Below are 24786 nucleotides of genomic sequence, written 5' to 3'. Positions count from 1 at the left end.
ATATTTTAATTTCATATTTCACTACTTTAATCAAATTCCTCTTGATAAAGTTTTTCAAAACCACAGGTAGGGGCAATCACAGAAATTGGCTTCTGATCAGAATTATCTAATATTTGAAACATCGTACACTAAAAATCTAATAATTTTGGGCCCTTTTGAAAGGTTTTAGTGATTTTCTGATGACTTATTTTAAGAAAGTTCGTGGATTGTGTAGATTGAATTTCACAAAAAATGATCAATCTACTAAATTTCATTGCCCAACTTCATCTTACATAAAAACTACCCTCTAGCAGCAACAAAAAAATGATTCTCCTCTCTGTGTATGTTTGTGTGTTAAAAAAATTGCTGAGTTTGCAGGAAAAAAAGCAGAGTTTGTTTCCGTAATCCACATAAAAGCTTCACGGCCGGAGAAACGTTGAGCACAAAACAGAGCGGATTTATTTTTTTACGTGTTCCACCCTCGCGTTCGAATGTGGAGGGCATAGGCAGGTATGTATGATACGATGTGCATGATGGAGAGGAGGAATCGTATGAGTGGATCTCTTAAGGTGCATCTGCCGGAAAGAGCTAAGCGTTTGCTCCAGTGGGCCCGGCCCGGCCGCTGCAACTCTCGAGAAGCAACTTTTCCGACTCCCACTTGTGCGCCGATTTTCCGGCCTCGAGTCCCACACAAGAGCAATGGAGCAAATAAGACACGGATCGGATTTGTGCGATGGTGACGTAAGTGAGGAGATGGACATCGTGAATGGCACACGATCGACGAAAATGAAAATCACATTTACTTCTTTCAGAGTTCAGTTAAATACAAAACTGTAAGTATAAAACCTATAATTAATTAAATTTGATGAATATTTTATGTCAAGAAGTTTCAGAAAATCATTTAAATACAATTAGTAAACTATTTATTAAAAATTTAAAATGTTTGATTAACGAAACAATTTATTGACAATTTTGACACATTAAATTATTTTGCTTATTTCTTTAATATTTGCAACTTAATGAATTAATTTGTGTTATTTAAATAATTTGAAGACGATAAATTTCTTTTTAAAATTAAATAAAATTTAATTTAAAATTCTAAATAACTATCAAACTTTTTAGCATATTTGATCTAGACTTCAATGTTTAATATAAATTAAAATATTTAATTAATTTGACCAAAGGACTTTTCCCAGCTCTTGTCACTTTGGGACCGCTGGAAATTGCAGTTGGTCAGGCGAACAAGCTGCGTTTGAAACTTTGACGGGAGGCGGGTGGGTGACATGGTTTGCAAATGCGCCCCTGGAGGCCGTTTAATTTTATTGCGTCCGTGTCACATGTCGCAAAATGCGCAAAAACTCTCATGAGCGCCGCTCGGTTGAACTCCATCTCCTCATAATACGCACACGTGAGATGTGCTCAGATGTCAACTGCATTACACAGATGAGAGGAAGCCACATTACTTCATATCTTTCACATAAGTGCCTTTTAATATCTCGTAATATTATATCTGACTTTGAATTTCTGCAGATGCTTCGGATGCAATTCACTGAATTGCTCTAATTATAAACAATGAGCTTTTATTATGGTTCAGTGCCTTGTGCTCGCGATTTAATCTCTGTATGAGTTTCAAAATAGAAACAAAATATTCAATTAAATAATAAATATTTAAATCCTGCAAAAAAGTTAAAATTATCCAGAAATTCATATGAAAGTTTCAAAATTGTCCCTAATATCACAAAAGACATTTTAATTTTCAAAAAATAGTAAAAAAATCTTAAGACTTCCCAGTATAGACATAAATAATTCAGTGAACATTTGTTAGTCATTTTATTTAAAAATTAAAAAAAATATATTGTTTAATTTTAATCCAAACTTGTATTTTCTCACTGAAAAGTATCATACATTGGAAGCAATTTGCAATCAATTAGGAAAGAGATTTAAATTTCAATCAAACGCAATGAATTCGAATCGATTTTCAATTACGATCGCAGGATGCACTGCACAAGCTGAAAAGTCATGAAAAGCTTTGTGCTGGCGATAGCACCGCAGCCATAGCAACGGGGAAAGACAGGCGAACGTGTTGCAGCGCAGCGCTCATGCATAATTTATTCTATTAGAGTGGCAGCGGTGAGACAATCTCCGCGCCTGCATACATATCCTTATCGCCCGCATGCACTCGCGGCCGCGTTTGAAAATATGTACATATTCTCTCGTGTGCCTCTATTACTGCACGCTATGCAAATATGACTTTCGCAGAGAGATACCACCTTGCATGTGCTTCATCGACCGAGCTGCATTTTATTTGCGCGACTTTGATTGACAGGTCGACAGTGAAATATTGTTCTTTGCAAAGACCTTTCCGATGTAAGCAAATAACAGGGAAAATTTCCACCAACAAGTTTGTATTTCCACCTCACTTTTCGCATTTGTGTCGACCGAGGTGATTGATCGCGAAGAATGGAGGAAAATCTCGCACCAGGGTGGGAAAACTTGCGACCTATAAGCAAAAGCCTTTGGAAAATAACTTATTTGCACACAAAACTCTCACCAGTCATTTATATAGCTTACTTTAGATCACAAATATTTACTCAAAATAACTACGTCACTTTTTTATTCACGAGAAAAAGTAAAATGATTAATATTTAAAATTGTTGCAAATTTCATCAATATCATTTGAAATAATAAAATGACATGTCAAAGTTTTAACAAAAGCTTCTTATTGTGTGATTTTAAAATCGAAGCGAGTGCTTTTCTGGTATTCTGTTTGAAAAAGAACTACTGCGCATGCGCAAATTAAATCCATTAGTTTTTTTTATTCAGACATTAATTTGCTGCATTTCTCATGAAAAAGATCATTGGAATTCTGTAAGTTTGTAAAACTTTTTAAGCAGAGTCAATATTATAGTATAAAATTAAATTGTGCAGGAACAAAAAAGTAAGAAAAATCTGCAAAGGCATAGTTCAGGATTTTAAGTTGTCAAATAATAATTTCAATTTTTTTTTAATTTTTGCCAAAAATTAAAATATTTCTCACAGATTTTCTAAACGTAAGAGCTATTACGTCAGAATAAGCTTTTATAAGTCAGTTAAAATTTGCTTCTTTTCACGTTTGTTTCCGGTAAACTCATTAAAATGAAAAAAACAAGCAAGAAATCTCAATAAAATTCCAAAGCGGAAATAAAATCTCCTTTGGATATTCTCCAAAGCGTACATCCGAACATTTGATGTAAAATCTGCTGGGCGGAACATCTTGGAAGTGGTGGCGTCGACACCACTTGGCTCTTGTACGCGCGTAATTAAATAAGCAGCGCGCATTCCCAGCAGGGCGAATTGCGCGTTGCTTTCTCCTCAACGGCAACAAATTCAAATTTGCCAGGCGCCGTTTTAAATAATGCAGCAGTTCGTAGCTTTCTTTCTTTGCTGGCAAATAAAATTTGCGACTTTTATGTGTGTGTGTTGGCGAGGGTGCTCGGGCGCTGCTCTCTGTCGCTCTCGTTAATTATGCACGCCGTAATGGGATCAGACGCGCGGAGGCAGGCAGGCCGTGCTCGTTATTATCAGCAACCTTTTTGTAAACACTCATAATTTTGCACAGAGCAAACGTGCTGCGCGCTCGGCCTCTCAAAAGAGACGAGAGGAAAGCAAAGAAAAGCGAGTAAAAGTATGTGTACTTACTTTTTGAGCAATAATTTCCCTCGGTACGCATTTCATAAAAGAGCACTTCAAGCTCGCATTTAAATTTTTGATCTCACATTAAATGTTTATTTAATTTACAGGCTAGAAATAAATCACGTTCGCTCTTCAGAAGAAATTAGTGTAATATTTAAAAATTTTCATTGTTTGCAATCAAAAAATGCAAATAAAATCTAATTGAATAAAAGGAAAAAATTGGTTAAATTATCAGGAAGGAAAATTGATGCGCATAGCTTTTTTTTATTATTTTATTTTTAAGGAAAATTGGTGCTTAAATATAGAACAAATTTTTGTAGATAATGTTTTAAATTGTCATTTAAAGCTAAAAAAGCATTTTTTTTTTATCAAAGCTACATTTTCATTAAAATTTTGATGTATAGGTAATGATGAGAAACTGGGCTTGTTCCTGATGATATAGAGTTCTTTTTTTAACAGAAGAGTTAAAGATGTATTTATTATTTTTATTTTATATTTATTTTCAAATTGCTGACTTTCACCGTTCTAAAATAATTTAAAAAAACATCCTTCTTTGATTATATTACCAGATATTATTATTTGAATTAAATTTTATATTAAGAATACAATCTTGATTTGCTTCATCCAGTAAGAAAGTTTTTTTAAACCAAAATGTTCAATTTTTTGTGTGTTTTTAGGTTTATAATTAACATTCACATCATTAAAATCCAAAACTATGGCCATAAAAGTTTTCTTGCGCTAATTGTCTTTGTATTCACAAAGCTGCTGGTGTACTTTTCTTAAAGCCGGAGGTTCATTTCGGGTGGATTTCCGGGCCGCCGAGAGCAAAAGCCCTGGCCGGAATGACTAATAACTGAAGTTTTAGGCTTTGCGAAATGAATGTGCGCAAGTTGGGCTTGCGAAAGGTCCGATCGGCAGAGACAAATTCGACCCGGCCAAACTTTGCTTCATTCAAGAGCCGCGGTTTGTTTTTGTCCAGCCATGGCAGTGGCGAACTTTAAATTGCATATTTGCGCTGCGGCTTTATTATTCGTCCAACTGCCAACGGAATTCGACCCTTTGGAAATTCATTCCTTCCGTCACAGTTGGAATTTTGGTAATTTGTATTGATTGGCGTCAAACTGAAGACCAGGCGTAAAATTAATTTGCAGAATAAGGATAGAAAAATTTCACAGTTAACAAGCTATAAATTATTATTATTTTTTTCTTTTTACCAAAATACCCCATTTGAAATGTAAAATTTCGTCTAAAACAAATTATATTCAGCACAAAATAAGAGGATCGACCAAAAAAATCTCATTCCCCCTCCCAAAGTTTCATCATCATCGCAAATGTGAACAGAACAATTTGATCTCTTCTCTTTTAAAGTATTGTTTTCACAACTCGTCCCTGTTGTTGGCAGAATTGAGTGAACCTGCAATTATAGCCTGGCTTCTTTTTAATTAATGTTGCCGCAGAAGCCTCACAGGTAATCATCAACAGAATATTAAATCGGAATAATGGTTGCAGTACAAAATATTCATTACATTTTTTCAATATCAGTTTTTGCAATGAAATGGGAGTAATTTTTTATGTATTTTGAAAACCATCATCTGGATTACATTTTTATTTTTGAACTAATTAAGCATCTAGAAAATAAATAAAAATTTTTATAAATATTGTTAATATCTTTCCATTTTTCTATTGCTTGCAGCTTAATCTATGATATAAATAATATAAAAATAGTTCGTCTTTGCAACATTAAATTAGTTGAATTTAAATAACCATTACGGTAAACAAAACAAAAAACGCAATAATTACTTGAAAGAAAACGTTCATTTTTTTTAAAAAAGGAAAAAGAAAGGGCCTAAATTTTGAAGAAGTGTATTTTCCTGAGGGGAGAATGAGTGAAAATGGTGCAGCAATATTTTCCGAGGGCGGCTCCGTGACGGGCAAATCTGGCTGATGGCTTAATACTGTAATGAAATATATTCGCTCGCTCGCACCAGTCATTGCCTGAGCCGGGAAATTTATTTCCGCAGAGTCGTCGTACGTGTGCACCTCACATAACGAAGAACGCGTGTGTGTGCTCGAGAGAAATAAACGAGGCCGTCGCGCCGCTGGAGCCGTAATAACGCACTCGAGAAAGCACCTTGCTGGGTGCAGAATGAGCAGCCCTGCCATGCCATGCACCCCGGCCCCATGCGCTGGGTGCGCCGCAAATTGAAACTCGCTCGCAGTAAATCGACCAAATCTGCCTTTGATGAGCTGCCAAGAGATTCTCACGAGAGAGGAAAACAAATGGCAGATTTTCACCTGTCTTGGAGTAATTGAAAAAGAAAAAACTACCTGCGCGTGTTGATTTAAAAAGACTCCAGGTCGATAAGAATTATTCCTAAAATTGGCGTTTATTTTAATGTCAAATTTTGTTATAAATTTATTTTGCTTTATTTGCTTCGGAAGATGATTTTGTTAAATTTTCGCTAATGTTATAGATTTCGAGCAAAAATAAATAGTATTTTTGCCACAAACAATAAAAGGTAATTGATGATAATGTATCAATTTAAATAGCCTATAACCTTGAAACTGATAATTATAGAAATAATTTTTCATTAAAACTTTTAGTTGATAAGTTTCATTAGCTCAGGTTAGATACAAAATAAAAATTAAAATCATATAATAAATTTTTTGTCTTTAAACTTTAAACGAAGATCATATCATTAATTCTTCCAAAAAGAAATTTTATATTTGGATTTATTTGGACTAAAAATTTATATTGAAATTCATTGATGAAGGAGCAGATTATTTTAAAATAAATTTAATAAAAACTCATTTATCTTGTAAATATTGATAATCAAGTCCTCGCTTCCGTACCTGCAAAAAAAATTAAATCGTTGAACCGAAGACAACACAGAAGCTGACATTATTGGTAATGACAGTCGCGATTTGAAAAGTGCAAAACTAATATCGTACAAGTTGCTGCTCGAGACACATTTCATTAAGTCTCGCGAGTTTATCAAACGTCTGCATTGTCTGTGTTGCTGATTGCGCCGCCGTTTCCAGCACAAACGGCTTGATAAGCTATTAAACGCAAAATAAACTCTCCATTATTGTTTTACACTGATTGTCATTTGAAGACGACTTTCGCAATCGCAACGAGCGAGCTTTGTCAGCCGGGAAAACATGTTTTTTGCAGCTTTTCTCATTCATAAATCCAATGACGAAAAGGGAAGGACGCGTTGCACTCTCGCCGATGAAGCTCGTCTCATGTTATTGTCGACAGACATACGGCTCTGTATATTTCTCCAATGCAAATTTATCGAGCAGTTTTCCTATGAAATTGAATTTTATCCGGAAATTCAATTTGCGATGAGCTTTAAAGAGCTGTAATATTTTGTAAGAGATTGATCTTTTACAATATTTTTTTTATATAGCGCAATGTCATGGAATCAATTATTTGTAAATAAATTTTTTTTTTAATTAGTTAATTTTCATGAAAACCACGCTGAAAACTCTGAAACTTAATAATTGATCATAATTTGAAATAAAGATTAGATTTAAATTAAAATAACAGAAGAAAATCATTTAATTGCATTAATAGTATCAATTTTTCATTAAATGACTCTATCATTAATCTAATGAAAGAATCTAAACAATATGTGACAATCATTCAAACTATAACAAAATTCATGCTAAAATTGATGTAGTTTTTATGATTTTGTGGAAGAATTTCGCGATGGAGGATTCATTCACGGAGTTTTAATTTAACTTTGGCTTTTTTAGAGTTCCTTGTTTTGAATTGATTTTTCTACGACTAAAAAATCCCTCTCGAAAAAAGCCATATTTAATTTCACATTTCATTTGACGAGTTAATTAAATACACAAATTCCAAATGCAACAGAGAGAGAAAAATTAATTAATTCTTAAATAAACTATTGTCTTTTTTTGCGTTACATTTAATTGAAATACATATTAAAGTTTGATTTATTGATGAAGAAATAGCCCCAATGCAATTGTTGAACGCAAGTTTAACATCCCTTTTAAAACAGATTCAGAATTTATGAGACTTTATTGGAGGCCGTTATCAGTGTAAATGGAAATAGCGAGACCGAACACATATAAAAGCAGCGGGAACAATAAAGGGCTCCATGATTAATGCCAGGTGCATAAAACGTGGCGCGGGGTGTATTTTTGCAGCGAACAGAAGGGGTGTGTTTTACAAGGGCATTTTTACGACTCCTAAATAACAATAGAGAGGCGTGCAAATACATTAAGTTTCGCACCGAGAGAGAAGATACGGGGGGTGTAATTGTGTGCCTATAAATTTGCAAACGCTCGCAATTTATTCCCGCCCGCTCGGGGAATTCATAACTTATTGTTTACATTCGCCGATGTGATGCATTATTTCACACGCGAATAAAATACCAAAAAAAAAAAGGCGCACGAAAATAAATAAAGCCGCTGTCACATTTCGGTGGCAAAAAGAACAAGTTGGCACGCGCGCCCGCAACTTTCACTTTTGGGAAATAAGAAGAAAAAAAATTTACTTTATTTGGAAAGGTGTTTGTTGTTTCATAAATGCAAGTTTTGCACCGCGAGAGCAAATTACGCGAATAAATTCAGTCGGAATTGCTTTACTTTGGACAGTTAGTATTAATGCGTGTGTCGAGCCGCGCCAAAATTAAAACTAAAGTATCGCAACAGCTTTAAATTATTGCTTCATCTCATTCACACAATTCAAACTTTTCATTCATATTGTTTGAACAAAAACCAATTAAATTAATTAAAGCTGAAATTGTCTTCATTTCAATTGGTATTAAGATTTGTGAAAGGTGTTGACGCTGAACGAAAATTCAATTTAAACATGGAAAATGACGAAAAAGAGCCTTGATTTTCACTTTTAATTTCACCCTCTCCGCTTCAAACCACTCAATTTAATTATTGCCTTATTTGCTTTTTACTCTTTCCTCTCTGATAAAAGTGCTCTGAATATTTCAATTAGGAACCGCCAACACGGTGAAAGTGGTTTTAATTGGCAAAAAGCTCCTTTTTATGACGCTAATTGATATTTTTTTTTAAAAAACAATTTTTTCAATATTTGATAGCATTTCCCAAAAAAATTCTGTAAAAACGGAAAACAATTTCATTTCTGCCTTATTTTTTTTAAAAGCTTTTTCCTTACACCCGTGAAATGAGATTTAAAAAATTGAGACTTTGGAGGTGGAAACAAGAGGGCGAGTTTTAGGCATTTATATCGAGAAGCGAAATCTCCCGAGGGAAAAGCGCGAGAGTGACGATTTTCTTCTCTTTTGTCGTCTCTATCAGCAGCGAAACGCGCCTGAATATGAAATATTGAGCGCGATGGATGCACTGTAAGGTGCGGCGAATTCCTCTCTCGCGCAGAGAAGAGAGTGCCGAGCTGCGGATCCGGTGGAAAATAAATAATTCATGAGATCGGCGGCACAGTCATCATCACAGGCGCCAGCGACACCAGCGAGTGGCAAACATGCAAGCCGAATAGCCGATTAAATTACAGCCGATGACCGCATGTAAATCAATACCCGTGCCACGATCAAGAATTAAGGATTTTTTCATTTTCTGCAACAATGGCAAGCGTTGTTTTCCCGCAAAACTATAAATTTCTGCTAATTCCAGTGAGAATAAATGAAAAGGTCAAAAGGCGAACACGTAAAGGTCATCAGGGGTTGTGTCTTTTCTCCGAAATATGAAAATATTATTTATTCTTCTCAGTCGATACCAAAATTTGAAAATCAGATTTAACGGTTTATTATTTTTTCCCTGAGAAATTCTCCGGTGAAAAACCTTTTGAAAAATGGAATTACTTTTTGTCGCTATTATTTCTCGCAATATTGTTTCAGAGTGACACACGTAAATTAAAAATATTCCGCGTGTAACTCGAGTCCAAATACGTGCCGAGAAAGAGGAGTCACGTGACGTAACATCACGTGATTTTGTGGCGCTCAAAGTTGTTTGGTTGGCACTCCTTGAATTACGTCATTCTTTTGTTTCCCGATTCCCTACTTTCCCTCCTTTTCTTGTGCTGAGTGTGTCGCCGGCCTCTGAGACGAATCTTTACCCCTTAATCAAACCCTCACCTTAGGGGTAAGTCAATTCTTATTACGCCTAAAATGTTCCAGAATAGCTGCTCTTTGAAATGATATGTAATTTGTACGAGTAGAGAATGTTTTTCATGGCTAAAATCTCAGTTTAGAAAGTCCCAATTTTGAGGCAGTTGTTATTTTATTTTTCATAATCGAATTCGACTTAAGTAGAAAAATATGTATGTTGTATTGTTCTACTGTGGAAATCAGTGGCAGCCTCATTTCTACAAGAAAAATTATCTATAATTTGAATTCAATAATATTCAATAGATTTTTTGTTTAAGAATTAATTGACTACATTATTTTTTACGACCCTGATCAAAAAACACTAAGATTTTTTTCTAATTAAAAAATTTATTAATTTTAGTTCATCATCTGTCAACTGTGAAGTGGAAAATTTGAAGTTTTTAATTCAATAAGAAGGATTTAATTATCAAATCGCGCGCAGACATGATCGCTGTGCTGACCTGTTCGCTCTCGTCAAACATGAGCAGCACCAGCCAGCGAGAGGAATGCAATCATAGGACATACCAAAAAACTCCATTTGAAGAGAGGAGAGAGCACGAAAGGCCAGATCCACATCTAGTGAAGTTTGTCTCGCCGAATTGAGCCGATTTTTGCCTACAAAAGCATCCAAGTGTACGGAATGCCCAGGTAGGCTCACAAGTCCCATTTTTCCATCAGAAATAATTGTCACAATTCCATTCTTCATTTGTCTTGGTTCCCACCAAATACTTTTTGCCCTAGTTTGATAATTTAGTTTTTTTTATATTTTTCTTATGGTGGCCTCTTGATTACAAGTTTTATAATTTATTTTCCTTGCTTTTAAAAATTGTAAAGTGACCTTTTGTTGCAAATGAGACTCGAACCAAATATTAATTTTCAGTCATATTTTGCTGATTTCAACAAGTTAAATAACGTTAAATTCACAGAATCAGCAAAACGGTTCACAATTTTAAATTAACTTCAATTAAGTAGCACAGCTTTGGTCTAAAAAATTTTAACACGTGGGCTGTGGACCAATTTGGGAATATATTAATTCAAAAATTTGAAAATGTCAATAAATACTGGTTTTTGCTGCAGTGACGAAAGGTCAGATGGGCCTTGGGGTGTTTTTGCCCAAAACTGATCCGTCACACCCACGTTCAAAACATATTTAAGCGGCTTTTCGGTCAGTATTGCAGCCCACGGTATTAACTAAAAACTGTAAATTGTTCATGCCTCCATTACCTAAATTTATTTATAGAGGTTTTCATGTTCAAATTATTGACAGGAAATTAACATTAAAAGGAATCCTTGTTTTAAAAATTACATGTTTTAGATAAAACCTTCAGGGTGGCATGAAAACTATGGATTTTAATGATATTTTTTCTCAATTTCCAAATTTGAATGAGAATTTAAACTTTCTGAAAATAAATCAACCGAATAATCATGCGAGTGACAAAATAAAATGCATTATTTTGTGTATGTTAAGAACCAAAATTATTTTGCCAGCTTGACTTTTTATCAATTATAGCCGGGCCAACGTTGAGACTTTTTTTGCAAATTCGTTCCCAGCTCAGTATATTTCGCAATGTGTGCAAATGAATTGAATACACGATTTATGAATAATTTCTTTTTAACAGGCACAGCGCCGAGTCCGTTGAAAGCAAACACGAGCGAGGGCGGCTGGATTTTTTGCCGGGCGGAAGTTGCCGCGAGTCCATTATCACTGGGCCGCGCGCGCGGATAATTGGAGGGCGCTCTGAGCGGGATGGAGTGGGTATGCAACCCGCAGTCTCCAACCAGTCAGTCTTGGGCTGCGCTCGCTCTGCAAGGGACGTGCTCCTCACTCGCTCCCTCGCTCGCTCGCTGCCCCGAGTGCGACTTGAAGCAACTTTTCTTCCTCAACGCCGACATGATCTTCGCAACGGCGCTCCTCGCCCTGGCCTTAGCGCTCAGTGAGTACTTAAAAATTTTCTTCTCATTTTATTCCAATCAAAATAAAAAATAAGAGAGTTTTCGCTCCGGGGAATTGCTAAATCGCTCTTTGGAATTCTTGAGCTTCATTAGCCTCGTTTAAAATGCCGCGTCTGCGGAAGAAGCAGAACAACATTATTAAAATTCCTCGGCGCCAACTTTACATTTGCGCCGGCATTTCGAATTCTCGCCTTAATGAGCTCCTCTTCCAACTTTTCCTAAGTTGAAATCGTTAATCCTACGCTTATACCTCATTCATCGTGGGCATCACAGTATATAAATTTGCTTAAATTGGAAAAGTTTATTAAATAAATTGCACGTTTCATTCACTGTTGGATATTTAAAAAAATATCAAGACAAATATTTTTTTAACCCCTTTTTTATTCTGACAAAGGATCTTTAAAATCTATTTATACTGATTGAAAAATTGCGAGGCTTATAATTTTTCTTTTACTATTTTACACAAAAATTGTGTTTTGAGAATTTTTTACTTTATGCTGGATTTTTCCAAAATTTTGTATTTCTTTTATTATTTAGCAAAATATTTTAAAACAAACACATAAAAAAGCATTGTTAAAATATACGATTATAATAATTATATTAACGAGAACTTCCAAGATTTAAAACTGAAATTAAAACTACTCATCCTTTTCCTGTAAGATGAATGAACATTTTTTTATGTCGACTGAACAACTTATTTTTTTTCTATCTTAAATCGAGCGATATGAACGTGATTTTTTAAAATTACTATAGATTAGTCCGACAAATATTGAAATAAAAAAAAAGCTTTGGAAATTTCCGTAAAATATTATGTTAAATTTCAAATATTTAGTTCTCCAAATGTCTAAAACTTTTCTCACTGTTTCTCACTATATCTCTTTAGTGTGCAAAATATCTTTAATTTTTCTTCTGGTCTCTTATTTTCATGAAACATGACTCATAAAAAAAATTAAAGCCATTTTACCTGCGCAAAATGATTTATAAGACACTTTTTAAATCAAAAGTTGACTGAAATGTCACATTTAATAAAAAAAGTAATTTATTTCTTTCAGTTCCTGAATTAAAATGGAGTTTATTTTTTATTTAACTTTTGCAATTTTTATGAGAAAATTCAAACAGGAACTGGCGAAAGAAAAATAAAACAGGGACAAAATTCAACAAGATAAGACTAATCCCGTTTCCGTTCTTTTTTTTTCATGCAGTCAGAGACTTTTCACGAATGCAGGGGAGGGGGATTAAAAATTATGCTAATGCGCTTAACGCTGGTTTGATTAGACGCGCTTTTTGCAATCAGGCCGCGCTCCTAACGAGGCTGGACGCAGCCTTTCCATCCAATTAGAAATTCGGTCTTTGGTGGAAATTCCGACTGGGAATTAATTCTGAGCTCAGGAATCGGCGGGCTTTGTGTTCTGGCGGCGGAGAAATGTGCGCCCCTCGCTGCATGACTTACAATGCATATTTCGCCGATTGCCGGTCGTGCGTTATCTCGTGTTCTTCGCCCGCGCGCGCGTTAACGCGTGAGAATACATAAGGAGGATAAAGGGAAAAGAGAAAGGCGAGCCGAGATGCTTTATTTATGTTGATATTTGCTGGAGAAATAATTTTCCATAGAATAGCGATTTGCTCTTTTACAATTTGCCCGAGCGCACGATGAAGAATTATGAAAGGTCAAACGATCTTATCCATATTTGACGGACTTGAAAGATCATTGCGTGGGAAGAAAAAAAACAAACATATTTATAATTTACCTGCGATTTACCACAATTTTATGGTTGGAAACTTTCAAAACTTATATACCAATGCTATTTTAAATTTAAAAATTAAGCTTTTAATACACATGTTAACTTTCAATATTATTTTCCGTATCTACGCAGAAACCACAGATAAATTCACATCCAATTCATAGCAATCAAAACAACAACTTTTTTGCTTAAATTTAGTTTTATACCTTGTATTGTTTTTTTTTTTTTTTTGTAATTTATTATGTTCGTATCAAAAATCAGCTTAATTTTGATGGGTTTTTTGGTAGAAAATCAATAGCACGCTCTATAATTAACTCATCAAAAGAATTTGAAAACAACATGATTCAAATCCTCCTATAATTTTTTAAAAGATTACGTTTTGGTCATGATTTTCATTACCATTTTAATTGGTTTAAAAAACCTTACGTTGAAGTGGCGAAAAAAAATCCAGTTGATTTTACACTGCTAATTATTTCAAGTGGAATATTAATTTGTCAATTCTGAAATAGGCATTTTTTGGAAATTAAACTTGCTTCAAGTATTGGAAAGCTTTAAAATATCACAAAAATAATTATCATAGGAATGAAATTGAAGCTGCTCAATTAAGAGAAAGGCAAAAGGCGTGCAAGAATCGTGAAATGTGCAACCCTTTTATTCGTATATAAACGGGGGAAAATCAGGCGTCGCACGCCCGAAGTGCAAAAAGGCAACGAGCAGCGAATTCAATTATCTCGAGTCGCTCGCCGGCAGCAGTAAACACACGCAAATGTACGTATATAAATCGGGGTGCATGTTCTCGTGTCAGGGACGGATTTGATGAAAAACTCGGTGAGCGAGAGAGCGAGCGAGCGGGCGGGAGGGTGAGCGAGTTGAGCATAAAACCTCGCCGCTTTATATTCAAAACAAGAGTCGGACAAGTAATAAAGTCGTTCGACTGCTGATGGAATTGGATTTGCTCACTGCGACGGAAAGAGAGAGAGATAGAAAACGGTTGCTTGGCTTTTCTCATTATTCAGCAGAGTCAAGTTCAGCCCGAGCCAAAGAGAAGAAACCAGGTAAATCTCAGTTGTCACTTTTTAAGGACAAGGTTTTTTTTGCCAATCGTTTTGAGACCGAAATTGAACGTGAAAGTCAATAAAAATATTCAAATTTGTAATATTTCTTTGAAGTTGCTCTGTTTTTCAAGAAAAATATATAATTTTGCTGGTCTTTTGGTTGTTGAAAATTAATTCAATAATTTTTTCAATTGAGCAGAAAAAAAGGATTATCAATTCACTAATAATTGATCTTAAACAAATTGACCATTTGGAAAATACAAAAAAACCTTTAGTAAGAAATTAAATTAACTATAAATGATCAAGTATTGATTTCAAATTTCTCTTTTGAAGATTGTCCAAGTTTATCCTCAAGAAAGTTTCCTCTGTTGTGGGCAAAGAAGGTTATGCAACCGCAAAACAGCTGCGCCGAGCAGATTGCCTACTTTACAACTCCGCGGGCGAGTTACGACTTTGTTTGTTTGACATTCGGCCCATTCGGGGCTTGTCACGAGCCAGCGACGTGCAACTCTTGTCGCACTAACGACTAATAAAGCGAGCAACAAACCTGCAGTTCGGGAGCTTCTAAAAAATGAATTTCCGCAGCAAATCTCACATCAAGGAGGAGGAAAAAAAAGTAAATTCGAGCACTCGGATAAAGAAGAAGAAGCTAGAGAGAGGAAATTGTGCGAGATCGCGCACAAAAAGGCGCCGCCGCGAGCAAACTTCTTCTTCTCGCAGGTGGAAAAAGAATTATGACGTTTTAATAAAAACGTCCATCTGCGTCGACGAGATATAGCCAGGAAATGCTGGGATCTTTTCCATAAAATACACGCGCTCGCCGTGCCAAATGGGTTTTCTATTGGCGGCGTTATCGGCCCTGCAGTTTGTTTGCCGCCGGGCAATAAAAGATCCGGGCTGGCCGGCGAATTTGTGGAAAGAAGAAATGTACTAGTCAACTAGTCCAACACCTACGACAGTTATATTGCGAGGAAAAGGGAAAATCTCCTTCCTTCCAGCCGGCCGGCCTTGCCTTCAGAATAATAATAATAAAAGATAGCGGCTCGTTTGCCGCCCCAATAACTCGCTTTCCTCCGTTTTGCTCGATCCAGAGTTTGTATCATTGCAAGGACATAATTGGGACCAATATTTTCCTCATCCACGATTCATATTCAATTATCTTCAAGATGTTTTCCTTGAGATTCTATTTTTATATCATGTTCTTGCTTGACGAGTTCAATTATATCAGAAGTTAATGAAGCTTCATTTTTTTAATCAACTTTATTGACTATTTTTGTCCGTTTTTATAAGAAAATGAGAGAGAAGTTTTTTTAAATTAATGAAGATGGATTTTATTTTGTGAAATTTAAATATTAAATTACTATTGGGTGACTTTTCAGAGTGGAACAAATTGACTTTTTCGTAGCGAAAAATGGAAATTTTCACTTCAAAGCGGGCTATTTCGTTATCCAAGATAATAAATAATTTCTTAATTCACTTCTATAGTTTGTAAAAATTTTACAAAAATATATTCCGTTAATGGCCAAAAATGGCTCCCATTGTTGTAAAGACTTGTTTTTAAGGTGCTATCTTATTTCTAAATCGTCTCATTATCAATTATATAATTTGGACTTTATTTTCAAAATTAAATTATTAATACTGTAATTTAGCGACCCAAAGTTTCTTTAGGTCATAAAAGAGAGGGTTCAGAAGTTAAAAACCGCAATCGAATCACCATGAAAATGTAAATTAGATGAAAAAAAATAGTCAAATAACTTTTTTGAGAAAATCAATAGTGCTTTTGAAGCAGCAAAAGAATGAAAACAATTGTTAATTAAAATTTCAAATTATTGGTGATTTAAATTTTGTGACGATTTGTTTAAACAGGATGCAGCTGAAATGTCTAAATTCGCATTCAACAAATTTTAGTTGAACGAACGCGGCGTTGAAAGTAAATAGTGTCGATCCGCAACAGCCCCTGGGGCGAAACCCTCGGAAAAAGGGTTTGATTTCGGTGTCTGTGGCGTGTCCGGCCGACGAAATAAAAGCGTGCAGCAGATTCTTTCTCGGCTGGCGTGGAGAAGAACGAACGATCCGTCCCTGGTGGCCCGAAAAGGTGTGACCGGAATGTCCGAACAGAAAGAAAGAGAGAAAATTCCTCGGTCGAAAACTGAGTGACCGCCGCTCAGGGAGTTGGAAAAACGCCCTCGGGCACCTCGTGATGGATTGCACTCGATATTAAGGCAGAAAAAAGCGCGCATATTTTTTCCTGGAAAAAAATGCAGTTTGAGGGATTTCAAGAGAAAAAATAAATATCTCCGAAGAAGAGCTTTTGACGTGTTGATACCGTCTGAAATTTATTTATGTGATTCCACTTGCATGCAAATTCTAGGTAATTTACTTTTTCTCCTGCTCGCAGATATTGCGCGGAATTTTATACCATTTCGGTGCGGGGAAGATTGGGACGGAAAAGAGCGCACCCTCGGGAAACAGATTTATATTTTTGGTGGGCGCGTTGAAGAAATTGGCTCGGCCAGCAATTACTCTGAGGAAAGGAAACTTTATGTCCGCCCCGTCATATTTCCAGAAACGACCGAGCCCTCGTGGCAGATGCGGAATTTCAGCCGACCCAGTTGCAAAAAAAGGCACAAAGATGAGGGATTGCAGACTTGTTGTTGTTGTTATTGCTATTATCGTCCATCTTGGCCTCGTTTTCTCCGCACTAGAGAGAAAAATGAGATCGAAATTTTGTTTCTTCCCCGTGTTTTTAAAGAGTCTGGATAAATTTTTCAGAAAATTTCAGGTCTTCAACAAATTTAGGGTTTATAAAAACCCATTTTGGCCTCAATTTTTGTGTGTCAATTACTGATTATTTTTCAGTTTCATTTAAGCTCTAAAAATTCTAATATATCCGATGGATTTACGTTTATTGTAACTTTTTAAGAGGAAAATGAAACTATCAAATTAACTACAGCAAAGGTCAGAGACAACATTTTATTTTAATTAAAAATTTTATCATAAAGTTTGAATGGTATTTTTCAATTTTGAAAAAATTTTAGTTGTGATGAAACTCCAAACCTTTTGGCAATAATTCTCTTCTGCTTTCAACACAAAACTCTGCTTCTAATTATTTATTTATGAAATTCAATTGGGACCGCCGGTTTATATTTCCCTTTCAAATAAGTCGGCTTCCGAAATTGGCAATTTTGATATTAATTCCCGACAGTGGTCGAACAAAACGCAGCATCCCCAATAAGCTCGTCTGCCCACGTTTGTCCGCAAATGTGTCAATTCGTGATTAATATTTGCAACGCTCGTTTTGTCAGCTGCCGGTGGCAACGTCACATTTTGTCGGCCGGCGGCTGAGTTGAGGTCCGGCCGTTTTCAATCCTAGAGACTAGGCGTGGGTTTTGCTTTGACGCAAAACAGCAGAGCAGCGACTAGTTTCAGTTCAGAACACGCCAAACTTGTCCAATTAATTTCATACGTGGGTCCATACAAGAGATGCTTCAAAGTCAATTAAAGTTTGGAAACAAATAGATGAAAATTCTATACAATGTCATCAGATTTCGTAAGTTTTCTTTTACTCGGAATAGCAAAATTCAAACTTATTACAATTTTTCATGAGGAAAAGAGAAGAAAATTTTGCAGTTTTGCCAAAAAAAAGGGGTTGTTTTTAACTACAGTGCAAATTTTACGACCCGCCTCGTGCTGCGTTTTGGGACACAATAATGGAATCATAAAATCAAACAGCTGCCGCCGCGCCGAGGGGTTTCCTAAGTGCTTTTTAAACAGGCTTAGCGACCGCTGGCTCAAAATTGGTTATGGACCTTTTACGCTGAATTATGCTTTTTGAAATTAAAGTCTCCGTTATCAAAACGAAATGGGGGTTTTAAGTGGAGGATAAACTGGTTATTTATTCCATTTGCCAGCCCCGCTGTTTCTGTCACCAAATTTAAAGCTGAATTAAACATTCACAGAATAAATTGTTATTAAAATGGATCTTTGTTTGCCATAATTTTTGCAACACTTTAGGGAAAATAGGAGTTTTTTTTATCATCATTAATTTCTAAAAATTCAAATTGTCATTTTTTTTACGCAGCAATATGATCAAAAGTCGTCTCTAAGAATTCCTTGAAATCATTATTTATGGATTATGCGTCTGTGAACATTTCCAGGACTGCATCAGTTCATGAAAGAAAAACACAATCGTTCCTCTTTCCTTTATAGTTCGTTGCAAGTTTTTGTCGGTTTTATTATTTTTTGTCTTGCAGCAGCTCCTCTTTTGTTCGTCCTTTGTCTCGCTCTGCGTCGGAGAATCAAAAGTTGTCTCGAGGTAATTGTCGATCAGCATTCGCGGCACGTGGGTCGCCAGCCAGTTAGGCCCGTAGTTAGTTGTAGTGCCGAGCAGCGAGTTCCTTTCCCATCTAACAAGCCGACGCGATCAACCCTTTGCCTTTGGAGCGGCGAAGCCCAAACGCGGCCGGCTGCCCTTTGAAATTAAAATCAACTTACTTGGAACCTTTGAAACGGCGCGCACGGTTCAACAACTCGCAGGGAGTACAAAGGATGGATTCATTGTTCTCTCTGCGTGTTTAAACTGCGAAACAAGAAAAAATTAACTCATTTGGACCCAAACTATATGAGTTGTTAAATAAATATAATTTGATAATAACCTGGAACTCTCGGTTTTACAATTTAACATTTTAAAGTAATGGAACCTTCTATCTATTCTTTTCAATTTTCTTCAATTTTTAATTGAAAACACTGTAATGGTTTGATTAAAAATGTTCAAAATTTGCATTTCAATATGAAAGATTACAAGTGAATTTTTTTCCATTTTTTGGCTATCGAATTTTCCTGCTCATGAGGTCTTTTGAATGACAAAAGATGCCTCCTATTCCTCTATCAAAACTAAATTAAGAGAGAATGTTGAAATCTCTTTTACATTTTTTGATGATCGTTTTCATGGAAATTTACAGTGGAATAAATTTGAATGATGCTGGGAATTTGCCGCCGGCGATGATGGGATAATAATAAAAAAAACTGCCTCTCCTCGATAAAGAGCGTGCCAGGAAAATTCCCTGCGCCGGTCGCTCGAAAACAAAGGCTTTTTGCCTCAATCGGGAATAAATTACCTGCGGCGGCGGCGGCGAGCGAGCGAAACTCAAGGTGCAAACTTTGGACGACTCTCGCGATAAATTCCGCGCGCCGGAATAATTCCAACAAGGACGTTTTTCCGCGCGCGGCACAAATTTATTGCCGCACCTTAACTTTGTGAAGTCGGGCGGGTGGTTTTTTTTCCCTACCGCTGCTGGCTTGGCACTTCATTTCGACGCACATAAATACACACACAAGAAAGAGCTGGGGTGGAGAAAAAAAAGAGACGAGAAGGAAACTCACCTTGCTCGGGGCTTTTTGCTCCTGGGTTCGCCGCCGCAACGACCCCCATATTTTAAATTGCCCGTCCGATGACACTTATTTCATTTCCACGCACTCGGCAACAACAAACTCTGCTCGCAGCAAATTATTTGCGTGCTCCGTGCAAATCGGCTGCTCTAAATCTAGCAACTTTTTCTCGAGGAAGAAAAAATTCCACGTCCCACGCAGCTCTAATAAAAACGCTCTCGAGCGACGTAATATAAATAAAATGCTGCGGAGAAAAGGCAGGCCTACAATGTAATAAAATTCATAAGAAATCTGTTACGTTTAGAGAGAAAGTCGTTGTATTTTATTCGTATGAATAAAATTTCCAACTCGGAATGTAGAGATATAAATTTATAAAAATGTGGAAAACTGTTTAAGAATGAATGGAACAATATTTTCAATAAAAATTCTGTTTTTAAAGTCATCATTTTATATCTCGGCAATTTATTATAAAGTTTAACTTTTTGACAAAACCTGCTGTTCTGCCTGCGTGAATTTTGGAATAGTTAATCAACTAATTCAACAAAAACAGATCATTTTCCTTTTGCATGTCTGGTTGATATGTTAATGGAAACGGTCGGTGTCCATTATGCCGATAATTAATCACGTTCATTCACGCATATCCACTATTATTCTATCCAATTTCGATATTGGCGAAACGTAATCAGCTTCGGCACGGACGTGGACACTAATTGGCAAACAGAGCTCAAGTTTAATTAGTGAGACTCGAATCGGAAATCAATTAGATATTGAAACATGGGGAGGCGAAAACTTGGGGTAGAAAAAGCTCTGGGCGCGGACGTATTTTTATTGATTGTATCGCTCCTTGTGCGACAAACGAATTTCAAGGGCTGAGCCCCGGCGAGTCGTAAATTTATCGCAGCTGCTGATGAAAATTACACCCTTTTTGACGTTTGTAATGATCTCGTATTTCAGAAGCCCCTGAAGCGATCGGAAAACAATTTGGCTCTGATTTTGCGAGGTAGGCATCGGGAGCAGGTCGCGCAAAAGAAATGTGTGCGTGTGACCGGAATTTGATATCAAAAACTTATGTTCCTACAATTCTGCACAGTCAAAGATTGATTTTCATTCCTGGCTTGAATGGTGAAGGTTATTATTATATGCACAGAATTACGTTATAAAAATGAAGGGAAGAGTTATTTAGGCTTGAAAATCACATAAAAATCCGATTAATTTCTCATTAAAAATAAAAAAAAAAAAATAAAGAAATCATTGAAACGTTTAAATGTCCTGCTGAATTAAAATAAAAAACATTGATTATTTTAATTATAATTTTATTTACATTATAAATTATCACTATTCATTAAGTTCAAGCTTAATTGAACTTTCGATGGAAATGAAAATATATTTGTTGATTCAGCAAATCCTATTTTATTAGTACGAGGAAAATAGAAACAAGAAAACTTGTGAGCCAAGAGATTGCTATTTTCCTCTACGGATAATATCAAACCCGTAAAACCTTTATCAAATCTTGACGTTATAAAATTTTGCCTATTTTGTTTATTTTTGTACGGGGACCTCATAGCACCAATTTGACGTTGACCTTGATACTAAGATTAACATTAGAAGGTCATGCAATGTTGATCGCTATAATGAGGTCTCTGTATTTTTGCTTCTGCGCTTTAATTTCGGGTCTGAGGAAACTACATAATGTTCCAAAATGCCGTGGGCGAACTATTCAATCTGTGCGTGGCCTTTTTTATTTATACGAAATTTCGCATATATTTTCCGTGGGCTGTGTGTGCGCGGCGCAGATCGCATTGTGGCGAATTTCATGAAAAATTGATTTCGCGACTTGCGCGTCGCCCCCGGCGGAGTTGCCGAGCGGGAGAACAAAAGGCAACTGACTTCTCGTCTGGAGGGTTTTTTTATATTAAAAAGAAATCAAAAATATACGCCCTGGCTGACTCTGCGAGGGAAATAAGTAAAGATTGAAATTTGCGGGTGAAGCGCAAAGAGAGAGAGAGGAGAAAAATTTTTTCATCTTTTTATTATTTCATAAAGGATGTCGAGTTTCCAGCAGCCGAAAAATATCTCTTTTTGCCAGACGTGCGTGCGCGAGTGAGAAAAAAAGGGAAAAGAAATCGAGTTTTAAATTAATTTAGACCACACCGCACGAAATTGGTTCAGAAATGTAAACATTCTCGGAAGGATGAAAAATAAGCTATGGAAATTTTAATAGAGGAAGCTTTGAAAGAAAATTCAAATACTTTTCATTGTTTGAATCCTAACAAGCTGAGGAATTCCTAATTGAATTAAAATTTTGGTACTTTAAATCAAAATTGTTGTAAAGACGTGATTTGACTACGGATATATGAAGAACTGAACTTACTTCAAGAAATTAATTAAAACACAGCAAAATCCGAGTAAAAATATTTTAACAAAACATGAAAATTAATTTTTTTCTTATTCCATCATATTTTATTTTATAATTAAAATAAATTTTAAAATCTCATGATAAAAAATTGACTTTGATATTTTATTTTCCAACAAACAGAAAAGGACACTTATTTTAATTTTCCTTTTTTGCAAGCAGTGAGAAGAACAGAACAAATACGCTGGCAGAAATTTTTACCAGCTCAAGACTTCAACATTTTTGTCCGCGTCTTTCCAGTTTTTTCCAAGTTGTTTGCTCAACTCGCATTTTTCCTCCTCGTTGACATTTTCGGACCATTCGAGCGGCGAATTATTTAATACCACTTTACAGAAAAAGGTCAACCTCATCTCAGAACTTTCAAAAAATTCTATAATCTTCCGGTCTGACAATTCAAAAAGCTAAATTTTTTCCTCCGCTCAGCAGGACAAGCTTTTAGAAAGTCACGCGCGCGCCGAGCTGAAACTTGGGCCGACAAAACAAAAGAAAGTTAATTACTTCCGAAATTGACGTTGCTCGTGTCTCGCCCGCCGGTATTGAAAAACCTCCCGAGAATACGGAAAGACTTTGGCGCGGCAGTCACGATAAATTATATCCGAGACCGCACCATCTTGGCGTGTTTGTCTTGGAGGAATATTAATTAGCGAGAGCCGTGTTTGCCCATCGTGTACACACGAATATACACAAAAGCCTGGCACCGGCAAAAACCGCCACTCATCCTCCAAACTATGGTGTTCTCCGATGTCAGACGTAATTAAAGTTTGCCGGCTTTTTCACCCAGGATTAGCAGCTCGGATCCATTCAATTGAAATCAGGCTCTGGGGTAAATAAATTAAGCAAAAATTAGTCTGAAAAGGTTTCGTTCAGCTAGTTTAAGTGGTTTAAATTTTAAAAAAAGTAGTTAAGTTTCATATTTCTTCCATACAATTTATATTCACTTTTTGAGAAGACTTTTGTGAAAAGTAATCTTTTCTTAAAAAATTTAATCAAGTTCTCAGGAAAGTTGTAGAAAAAAATAATTAATAATAAGAAACAGCAATAAAAATTATTGAACATATTATGCAAATAGTTAAAACTCGTTCAAAACTAATGTTTTTGTTGTTGTTGTTGGAAACTTCAAAAAATAAAAAACTATCGATTTTAGTTATGCTTTTAATAAGAAAATTTAAAATCTTTTTCAGAATTCAACAGAATGAACAAAATTAATTGAAATTCAAATTTATTTTAAGAATCAATCAATTGAATATTAAATTATAAGGTTAGTTTTGAATTGTTTAATTAAATAATACGATATTTATATAATAAAGAAAATTTTGGTTAAATCTTCAATTTTCGTAGCTGACTACCTTGTTATTTTATCTTAATCAAATTTAATCCAAATGTGAAGTGGGAAATTGAATGAAATTTATGTAAAATGATAGAAAAAAATTACCATAGTTTGTTGAAAATAAAGTAAAATAAAACATATATTTGTAAATTTTGCATAAATGAAGTCGAGTAGCTTTGTTAATGGAACGTGTTGTGGCGGCTACTTAAGGCAGTGGCTTAATTACTTCGTAAGACGCGCCGACGAAGTCAATCCGAGCGCGTAAAAGGATCAAAACGGATGGATCCCGCGGGGCACCCAAGTTTCTTTGTGTGTTTATCGAGGAGGCCGGCGAAGCATTCGGGGCCGCAGGGAAAATATCCATCGCAGTGCAAAGGGGCGAGAAGAAGCTTCGGCTCGTCCGTCCGCCCACCAACCACGCAGCACTCAATTCCTTGAGGTATGTCGTAAACTTTGCCCTTTCGACAATCCATGTTTCATCGCCAAGACGTCATTTGCATAATGTATTCACGCCGAGATAATTTAATGAACTGATATTCGTACTCGCCGTGTTTAAATGTAGATTCGTTCAAATTATTCAGCGGGGCTTTTGATCGAAAGCTGTAAATAATTGCAAAAATCCTGAAAACGCTTCTCGTTTTCTCTTAATTATATTGAAAAAAGTCTAGAATAATTTTGATGCTGCAAGTCTTCTTTTTTACATCACATTAAAATAAATGTTGAATGAATTTGGAGAAATGGAATTTTATAAGACAATTTTATTCTAAATTGGCTGGAATAAAATTGATAAAATAAAACCAATATCATTTCACGCCTAACAAGTTGTAAAAAAAGAACCATAAGCCTGAATATTTACATTGGTTCTGTGGTAAATCCGGCAAGCTCAGCTTTAAAAATTAATTTTTAGTCATAAAACTTGGAAAAATTATACAACATTTACATTACCCAATATCACTGAATTGGAAACGAATATTGAATGACCACACATTTTGAAATATTTGAGGTATTTTGCAAATCAAATCAATTTTGTCGGGCAACAGGTTTTCGGCTCACCCAACCATTCAAATTGACCTCACTGTGAAAATATGTTAATCAAAATTTTTGCGGTTCAAACATTTTCGTCAAATTTGACGGGCCGAGCGCGTCTTTC

At 35.7% G+C, this 24786-nt stretch overlaps 1 protein-coding gene across 1 annotated transcript in view; it reads left to right on the top strand.

The window, feature by feature from the left end:
• The first annotated feature begins 9661 nt into the window (after positions 1-9661).
• LOC132193818 (uncharacterized) overlaps positions 9662-24786 on the top strand; it is a 114919-nt gene continuing 99794 nt past the window's right edge. The window contains exons 1-3 of the mRNA XM_059614722.1: positions 9662-9753; positions 10120-10406; positions 11378-11692. Coding sequence (XP_059470705.1) covers positions 11506-11692 — 187 coding nt within the window. The 5' untranslated portion in view covers positions 9662-9753; positions 10120-10406; positions 11378-11505. The remainder of the gene's footprint in view (positions 9754-10119; positions 10407-11377; positions 11693-24786) is intronic.

This window comes from Neocloeon triangulifer, unplaced genomic scaffold, assembly GCF_031216515.1.
Source record: "Neocloeon triangulifer isolate White Clay Creek 2 clone unplaced genomic scaffold, ASM3121651v1 ptg000005l, whole genome shotgun sequence".
NCBI lineage: Eukaryota > Metazoa > Arthropoda > Insecta > Ephemeroptera > Baetidae > Neocloeon > Neocloeon triangulifer.
The sequence above is the reverse complement of the archived record's forward strand: the minus strand, read 5'-3'. Positions and strand labels throughout refer to the sequence as shown.